Source organism: Telopea speciosissima, chromosome 2 (genome assembly GCF_018873765.1).
Source record: "Telopea speciosissima isolate NSW1024214 ecotype Mountain lineage chromosome 2, Tspe_v1, whole genome shotgun sequence".
NCBI lineage: Eukaryota > Viridiplantae > Streptophyta > Magnoliopsida > Proteales > Proteaceae > Telopea > Telopea speciosissima.
The window spans coordinates 63,023,701-63,034,038 of record NC_057917.1 but is presented as its reverse complement, the minus strand read 5'-3'; the positions used below and the strand labels follow the sequence as shown (position 1 = coordinate 63,034,038).

The window sequence follows — 10,338 nt, the reverse complement described above, 5'->3', positions numbered from 1 at the left end:
TGCAAAACATGTACTACAAGTTTCACAAGATGGATTGTTTTTATTTAAATTTTTTTTTTTAAAAATTTTGTTAATAGCCTGTAGAAGAGGTCACCCACTGATTTTCTCATGGTGGGTTAATACCCACTAGTTGAAACTGTCCAAACAACTAAGAAGACTCGCCACTTTGTAAGGCATAATGGCGCATATATAGACTCTCCTTGTATACAAGAAATGTTTCTCCTTCAACATATGTCATTGAGTTAACCAGCCAAATTTGACTACAGAATTCTAATTATATTTAATCCTTTCTTTAGTTGTTAAGAAATTACCCCAAGCTAGAGGCTAAGTGATTCATACTTTGCATTTTTTTAATGAATAAAAAAATGCAAGGCATATCCCTTGCTCGTCATGCTTAATATTAATCAAGATTTATATATATATATGTATGACTGAAAAGTATTGTCTATGACAAGTTGAGGGTTACCTTTCTTATAATACAAGCAACAATGACACCACATTATTGGAAGTAAAAACTAAAGAATTCCAATTCTCATCTCTACTTAAGATAATTATGTTGCAAAGGAACATATCCCATGCCTCACCAGTTTTATACTGTCCCAAATGCTCCCAACAAGACCATGTATCATGCAAACCAAGGTTTGAAATTCCTTTCCCTTTAAGCCTTTAAGGGGAAGGGTTCTCTGAGCCTAAAGTTTTTCCTATGTCATCTCACAATGTATTTTTTTTAATTCATTTTCTCCAGAAAAAAATTATAAAAAAGTAAAAGAATGTTGCCTGTCGCGTGTAGCCTAAACCTAGATACAACCCCCCCCCTAAAATAAATGCTCGCCACCTACAAATGTAAAATCTTGTCAATGCCCTTGCATGTCCCCTCATTGGTTCAAGTGCTGGTGTAGGGATCATACGATCGGGTAGCATTCTTCTTCCCGAATAAAAAATAGGGAGAAAGTTATCTCTCTTGGAGTGTGGCCTATGCCAACACTCCTATGAGTCTATCTCTCTACTCCCCATTTGAACAGACACCTATGCCCCATGTTTAGAGGAGGAGAGAGATAGACACATGGGAGTGCTGACGTAGGCCACACTCCCAGACATAAAACTATTTCCCTAAAAAATATTTATGTGAGAGGGCATAGGAAACACCTTAGGCATAGAGAGAATTTTCCGTGTATTTAAATAATGGCTTGTAGACATAATAGCCATTATTTTACTCCAAAAAAAAAAAGACATAATAGCCATTAACAGCAAACTGGAATAGGTTCAATTCAACCGTCTGATTTTCATAGAGAATGGAGAATCAGTCTAGAAAATGGGAAACTGAAAACAGAGCCGGTTCAATTTTAACTCGGTTGAACCAGAAAGTTCCATTTTATCTTCTAAATTGTGATGCTAACCCGTTAAGTAACTTAAATTAGAGGTTAGCTTAATCCTCATGATGGACAAAGAGATGAAGATGTGTCTTATTAGATCTTGTTGTGAGATGCATATTTGTGAACAGGATGCAAGTCTCATGTAAGGGATAAGGAGAAGGGTCTGTGGTCAATTTGTCTCTCTCACAAGACCCTTCCATATCATCATCAGGGTCCAACAAATGACAAAAATGTCTAGCTAGTAATGACTTTAGGGTTTGACAGGGACGAGACAGATCAAGTGATCAGGAGATAGTTTGACTAGAGAAAAAAGCATGCAGTTGCCATCTTTATCTAGTTGTTTTAATTTTAATAAAACTTTTAACTTATAAAATGCAGGACTGAGTTTTCCTTCAAGTCACGATGAGTTGGAATTCATTCACCGAGGTAGGTTTAGATGCACGCAAGAGTTATCAGAGAGTATTTTAAGCAACATACTAAAACCTAGGAAGGGCTTATGAATCATAGGATGGTGGTTTTCCATTCACCAAGTGATGGAGGGAATCGTAGACCTAAAATGTATTAAGAAAAAAATAGATACAATAGATAAAAGCGAAATTTTGATGTCCATGTCAGTTTTAACCATAGTTATTTTGCCATTTTTCTTTTTGTTGGGATGCAGGGGGGTGTTGTTTGAGATATTTGGTTAGATTCCCTTTGTTTTCAAGTATAATCACAAAAAGCTTGATGTAAAAAAAAAGTTGAGTTAATCAAAAGTTTTCTGCCTATGCTTTTTTTTTTTAATGTTAAAATAAATGGAGCTTAAATTACAAATCAACTGCTGATTAACAAAGAAAAAACTCCTAACAAAGATTCATTCTTCATGTGAGCTAGACAAGAATATTAAATCAAATGGCGAAGAATAATGGATCAATTAGACCATATATCAACATATTATTGTTCAAATTCTTATGGCTTCTTCTAGCTAAAGTAAAAGGAAGGTAAGGAAAGTAAAATTTCTTTATAAAAAAAAATAGAAAGTTCTGTAATCATGATTGTATAATCTAGCTAAAATTCTTCTAATATTTGACAATTAAGTATATTTTTTTACGTAATCTTTATTTTCAATTTCAAATTAAAGGCTAGCAAGTAAAAAGAAAGGAATGGAAGTGAAATTGATTTTATTTTATTTTTCAAATTCACGGGATTTTGTTGTAAAGTAAAGTATTGCAAGACATAATAACAAAATTTATTTGGAGTTAGTTAGACAATCATATTAGATAATAATTACAAAAAAAAAAAATAGTATTGCTTTAATGTTACTTCCCTTCCCTTCCCTTCCCTTTATTTCCCTTGACAAAGTCGATCTATATAATACCGATGGATTCACATGCTAATCCTCCATTTGGGGCTTGATCATTCTTTATGTGCCACATGAGATAGTGAGAGTCTAGAGATTCCATAAACAGTTAATGTTGTTGTATATTTGTGATTTGCTTTACAATAAAAATGAAGGAAGTCTTAGGAACCCCGAAGTGTACATGACATCAACCTCTACCAATTCAGACCAAAACCCTAAAAATTAGAATCGAGAAAACGAAGCAAAGAATTTTCCAAAATCTATGATTCATTTTATGGTCCTTCGAATCTAGGTGTCACTATGCCCACCGAAGTATGATGTTTCACTATTAGCTACTTGACAAGGTTATTCCATGTGATAGAAGATCCCACATATATTCCATCAAAGCCATAAAATAAAGAATGATACCATGTTGCCTATGTATATATATGGATAGAATTGTGTTGTGTTTGAAATGTATTCTAGGTAGTTTTCGCATTCTCAGATGATAAAAACATATGAATAGATTTTACTTTGTATTTGAAATGTATTCTAAGGCGAATTTACATTCTTGGAAATACGAAATTGCCCTACAATACAAACCAAACCCAGCCTTGATATGACAAAAATGGACTGACTTGGAACCGACGATACCATGACCTGGTTCAATTGCTTTCCACTTACAATAACAAAGTCTGGTACTCTGAACAGCTGCATGATTGGAACTCATTCGAGAGCCTTGTCCTCCAAACGATTAGACGGGTCTCCAACTCTTTGTAAAACTAATTATTTCCTGTATATTATCTACTTATCTTTCTAGTTTTGGAGTTCACTCTTTTGTTTCTTTTAATTCCAACTTCCAACCTACCTTCCTTCAAACTTCAAACCTCCCCTTTGCATAATATCACTCTTCTGCCACATGGCTAGTCCATATTAAACTAATTTTAGTTTAATTTAAGTAACCACGTACATGGCATGATCCCCTAATTACCTACAACACCTTCCTCATCCAACTACTTTCCTGGTAGATTATTAGGGTTTTATTGGCTCGTTCCCCAACTAATTCTTCTTCTTCTCTTAAATTTGTATAAATAATTAGTTTTCTATTCTGATGGACTCCACTAACGATGCCTCTAGATTCCTTCTTCCTACTATTTATTAGTTGTTCATGCATAGAAACACTATTATTTCCTGGGAGAGCATCTGATCTTGTTTCTTTTATCCTACTATTCCATGGATGGATTATATTAATCAGTGTTGTTTACTGAGGGTTCCAAAAGTAGATTAATTCGGATCTATTACATTTTGGTGGGAACCATATCTAATTAAAACCCTTTTTAGGTTTTATTGCAAACTAAAGGGGAAAAAACACAAAAAAGGTATACAGTTTTTTTTCTGGAGCCCTAGATGGATCAGCCAACCTAGATTGATCCCACTGTTGGGATTAGGGTTTGAAAAATCGGTTCAAATCGAATCAGCCAATCTAGATAGGAATCGGCTAAGGCTGACATCGATTCTGGTTGATGTGGATCGGATCGATCTTGTTTAGAAACTAGGGTTTAGGACGATTTTTTTATGGATTCCCACCGAATCAACAAAATTGATTCGAATCTCAAGTCCGATTTTTTAAACACTGGTTGGGATCCATTGGATCTTCTATCCGTGTGCCTTATATATGTAAACACTTGTCCACCATTAAGATGAACAGAATTAAACAAAATCCTATTGATAAACATAGTTATTAGGATTTGATCCAAAGACTTTATATATCCAAAAAAAAAAAAATTATTAGAACAGTTCGTTTTGATAAGTTTATCAAAGTTGCCTAAATATTTGTTACAGGAAAGATTGTTTTTTTTCCGGTAATATACATGAAAGATTTGCTAAGCCTAAATTTTATAGACAAATAGATCCTAAGATTCGTAGTCAAAATATAAGAGTTTGAAAATTTAGACCATAAGAGAAGATATTTTAGGATGACATGGAGATCTACAAAAGGTGAAGGGGCATTGAAGAGACCCATAGCAGACTCCGAGGGGGGGATTCATCGATGCCTAAATCAGTTCAACAGAACAGTAAGATAAGGGTACGAAAAGAGTCCGACCTTGAAAAGTGAACATACCTCTTTGTAGTTCCCCCCTTCCTCTATATATAGGGTTTGCGGTTACCGAGGCGGTGGTGATTCTTGTTTCAGTACGTCTCTCACCTGATCATTTTGTTGAGTTCTATGTCCCCTAAACTATCTGATTGTTTTCCGTTATAGTCGTGTCAGTAGTTTGAGTCCAACAAGGAATGTGGAGCGTGCTTTGGTGTCATATGACCCAAGTCTCCCTCCACGTGTCGTCTTCTTGTTGGTGGACTATGATTTGGTATAAAGTAATCAAAGATGTAAACTATCTAAGCCAAAACTGCCTTATCATCATTGCACGTGGCATTAGACTGCTTCAATTAAGTTATCAAGGCAAGACCATTCAAACAAAATTTGCCCTAATACGATACACTGATACGATATCAACAAAGTATCCATATATACAGATCAATTGAGATCAATATCAATACCTGATACAGTTTAACCGATCTGATCCAGATATTTGAAACCGTGTTCTAGATGAGGAATGTATATATCTTAGTTTTGTACTAATTAGGGATGTAAATGGATAACCGAAATCCGAATCCGCATCCGTATCCGTTTAGGGACATCCGTATTCATTTAGAGATATCCGAAAAAAAAATTTGAATACTCCGATAAAAACTCATTCGAAAAAAAATACAAATACTTAATAATAAAAAATTAAGTAAATAATGATTTTGAGGATTTTTGAAAATTCAACATGTTCTAGAATATTATGAAAAGAGAATCACAATCTAAGAGATATGGATTGAGAGTGGATTATAGCTGCTAGGGGGAGGAAGGTTTTGGTTACATAGGGCAAAGATTTAAACGAATGGTCAAAAATCGGAATCCGATCTGCATCCAAATCTATTTAAAGATATCCGTATTTGACCATTAAATATCCGAATCCGATCCTTTTAAATCCCTAGTACTAATAGAGGAGAATGGGGATGAGAGAGAGGAGATGACAAAGAGATGATGAGCCATTTCGCAATCTAAGTGACAAAAAGATCCTTTGAGGAGATGACACAGAGATGGTGAGCCATTTGGCAATCTGAGTGACAAAAAGATCCTTCCCCGTCAATGGTATAATGCCAATTGTGATTTGAATTAGTCCCCCAAGCATCCAGAGGCACCTTTCTTTTAAATTTCAAACAAACTTTAAACTCACCCCAAAGTAAAGGAGAGGAGCGTGGGGTTCAACTGTTCAAGTCATACACGACACGAGCACGACCTCCCCTCAAGGAAGGTGAATGATTTATGTGAGAGAGAGAGCGAGCGTCATAATTGCCTTAATTGGTGCTGGGACCGCCGTTTCCCAGCGTTCAAGTAAGGGACCATTTGGCATGGAATCCCCAAATGGTAAAAGTAAGGTAAAAGTAACCTTGATTAGAACTATGTTTATGGAATCGATTTAAAAATTGATCATTTGATCTGGAAGCAGATCAATACGACTCAATATTATGATTGAAATTAAATGAAATAAACAAACAGAGAGAAAGAGAGAAGCATCATGGTTTGAAGAATTGATATCAGATCAGCCTGATTCACATTGGTATCGGTGTAGATTGATATATTAACTTTTGATTGATCCCATATCGGTGGATTAATATAGACAAGAATAAAAATACAAAAAATCATTTTTGTTTAAGAAAATAAGGATAAATTTATCTGATCCACACCGATATGAATTAATCCATATCACTATCGGCCATGACGAATACCGATATCGATGACTAAAACCCTGGTAGGGATGGTTTATGGTTAAAACGTCTTGTAAATAACCTACCCTCCACCTAACTATCTTAATGAATCAGAAACCAACAAAGGAATATAAGGTTGGTGATAATCCCTATTGATGCAATTAAGAGGACATGAAAAAAACTCTAAGTTGGTTCATTTGCCTTTTAGAGAAAAGTAATTTTTTAATACCAAATAGGTCCTTAAAGAATAAGAATCAGTTTTAATCCATTTTAATCTTCAAATGCGGAAGAGAAAGAAATCTGACAAAAAGTAACAGTGCTCCCCTAAAGCATTTTATTCTATGCACTGTGCAACCACTTAACTGACTAATCTGTCTTAACCTCACATTAATCCATTTATTGAGGAAAATATAGGTACACCACTCACTTGCAAACCACTGTGGTAGTTGAAACTTGAAAGTTGAAAGTAATCTGCACCAAGTGGGCCCGGATTTCAAGGATTTGTTAGATTAAATAATTAAATTAGTGGACCAAATTAAATGTTAATCATGTTAACCTCATATTAATTAAGAAATTTTAGGTAGAGCACCATTTCAGGGTATTAATTACTTGAGAAAATAGAAACCGTAGGATTCGCTTGACTCTAAAATTGACCCGATACAGGTGGAGGGGCAGCCTTCCTAAACCTCTTTCTCTGTTTGGGGGAAATCATAAAATCATACTAGAAATATCTAATATTATTCCCTAAAAATTCACGTCAGAATGGTGATTAGTGCACACCTTATCATGTCTTTTTCCTAAATAATCATTATTTCAATATACCCTTTTAGGGTTTAACTTGTTATCATCAAATTGGTGTTATTTTATCACAAAAATAAAAAGCTTTGGGGATTTTTTTTTGTAATTATTTATTATTTCTGCCACGTAGTAATTCAATCGGACTAAGAAACCTATTAGTCTCTTATTCATGTGTCAAGTTTCAGTGTAATAAGTTTTATGTATTTTATAAGATAAAATCATAAAAAGATCAAGGGTACTTTAAGTAGGGATTTGAAACATGATTTGAGGTAACGGATTGGATCACTCAAAAATCGTTATGGATCGGTATCGATCTAGATCGATCCCGATTAATGACTGATCTAACCAGTGGATTGCTCCCTTGATGGGTCTACTCAATTAGATCGCAAGACCAATTCTAAATTATGAATCATGGTCAACTCGAAAATTAATACGATATCGGATCGGTATTAGCACAGATCAACAGTATCAAACAAATTTGCCCTCGATCCTTCTTTAAAAATATATATTTTGATTATTTTACTCCTTATTCATACCATATCACTGATACAATATTGACAAGGTACAAGATCGATACAGATCTCCTGATAACGGCAGTCCGATATCAATACTTAGAACCATGCTATAATGCGGTGTATGAACATGCATGAGAGGGAAAGTGATTATATGAAAATAAAAATAATTGAATTTTATGTTGAAATATAACATATGAATTCTTATATATCTATCGGTCGGATTTTTCATATCACTCTTCCACGTGGCAGAATAAAAATCATCGTACAATGTATTTTGCCACGGTTGGTGGTGACAACAAGATTTTTCCAATTTGTCAAGGGTTATAAGCTATGCATTAAAAAAATCCTATCTAAAATGGCTTTTATGAAAAATAATGGAAAGACGAAGGCCATTTTCGTATGACGAAAATGGCATAATCCGTAGATATCTGAACAAACTGTTGAACGGGCATTCCCGTGGTTATACAACATAACTTGTCTTAATAATTGATCCAATACGTGGCAGCCTTTAGATGGCCCCCAAAAGCTGTTACACAAAACGGCTCGAAAATTCGTCGGTTTGTGCAAGGCAGTGAGGCACAGCTTCTGAAACCGTTGGATCCGAATCGGGAACCTTAACTCCACTTTCGATTTAACCGAACCAACTTCTGGTCTGGTTAGGTTAACTAAAATTAAGAACGAAACCCTACACCGACTTAATCATCGACCTCTCTTCTCCGAAATCCTATAAATAAAGCGGTTGAGGCGAGCTAGGTTTGCCGAAATAGAGAGCCAAAGGGGCCTTTTAGAAGAAGGTTCTTCTCTACCATCTCTACTCTCCCTGCTTTTTCCTTCTCCTTCTCCTCTCTCTCTCTCTTCCTTCGTTTGTTTTGCTTTCAGTCTTTCCTTTCAAATAGAAATGGCGGCTTCTTCTTCTTCTAGAACCAGATCCAGTGGACCAGTCTTACCTGTCACGAATGGGTTTCAGAGATCCATCTCCCCTTCAGGGAGGTTTTGTTCTTCGTCGACGGCATCTTCGTCGTCTACGGCCTTTGCATCTTCAAGCTCTAGTTTTTCTTCCCGATCGACTGCTTTTTTCCATAGATCAGCCTCTCCGACTCGTGTCAACCTCTATGGATCCGTTCCCCCGGCTCCATCTGTTCGGTTCTCTATCGATCGATCTCCTTCTCCAGGAAGGTCGATTGCGGTTTCCCCTCGTGATCAGGTCGTGAAGAAAGAAAGTAATCCTTTGTCGGCTCCGCCTCCTCAGAGGAGAACGTGTATGTGCTCTCCTACAACTCATCCTGGATCCTTTCGTTGCAGTCTCCATAAAGGGTTCAATGGTCAAAACCACCATCATTCCGGATCGTATCCCTCGCATCGATTGAACGCTCGGAGATCTGCGATGACGAATTCGTTGGTTCGGATCGGTACAGTTGAGGGCGAATGGGTTAAGAGGGCTTTGGCAGCTTTGATCCGACCTTCTTCTCATCAGCAGAGGAGAAGAGCGGGTTTCCAGCCAAGGCCTAGCCGGCTTTCTATCATGTCGAAAGCCGAGGACTTATGATTCGTTGAGCAGGTTCGTTTATTATATTTCTTCGATCCTCTATAAATCTCTTAAAATTGCCAGTGTTTGGGCACTGGTGATGTAAGACACCGGCAAGGTAGCTGTTTTTTGGCCCTCTGATGGAAAGAGAGCATGAGGTGTGGCGTGGAGCAGCAGATCGACTTACCGTCCGGCACCGTGAAGCTTCCCCCCTTCTTTTGTACTCCCAAGGCGGAGACTAAAATTTCCTTTAAGCAGAGACAGGACCGACCGACTTGTATATATAATATATGCCAATTTGCTGGTAATGATGGCTATTCAAGGACATGATCAGAGATCAGATTTCATTTCATTTAAACAAAAAATTGGAACATAATTAACCAACAAGTAATCAATTAATCTTATGTGTGGCATCATTGGTTAACCAAACGATGATCTCTCCAGTCATTAAACGATCCGTCATCTGTGTGTGCAGTGTGATGATTTTCGTTCCCTGTGCTGTGTATGCCTTTCCATTCGTGTTCGGTGTTACTCGTCATCTGTACGTCGTCGTGATTTTTGTTTTGGCTACCGGCGTGCGTGTATACTTTCGTCGTATACCTATACTTGACTTGGAGGTAAGTTATTTTTGTTTTCCTTTTATTTTTGTTTATTTATTTATTATTTAATTTTACTCTGTTTATTTGTTTATTGCATTTGCAGGTATGAGTATGACGGGCATATCTGTTTGTGATTTGCGGACTCCATTACTTCTCTTTATTTTTTGAAGGCTTGATGAACAGGTCATTGACTCTTGGGGCTTAATCTTCTGGACAAACAATCGATGACCCAATAAATTGAAATCAAACAAGATCCAGAAATTTTAATAAATACTGGACAAAAGGTGGAAACTATAAGTAATTGGCTGGATTCTGGAAGTTTTGAACCACAACTTTTGAATAAGCTAGGACTCTTGATGGACAAGAAAGAACACTTAAATCATAAATATTTGTC

General features: G+C 36.3%; 1 protein-coding gene across 1 annotated transcript; it reads left to right on the top strand.

Moving 5' to 3' along the window:
• Window positions 1-8,703: 8,703 nt before the first annotated feature.
• On the top strand, window positions 8,704-9,672 carry LOC122649465. Its single transcript, XM_043842637.1, has one exon. It carries the CDS (start codon window positions 8,719-8,721, stop codon window positions 9,364-9,366), a length of 648 nt encoding a protein of 215 aa, XP_043698572.1. The 5' UTR covers window positions 8,704-8,718; the 3' UTR covers window positions 9,367-9,672.
• Window positions 9,673-10,338: the final 666 nt, after the last annotated feature.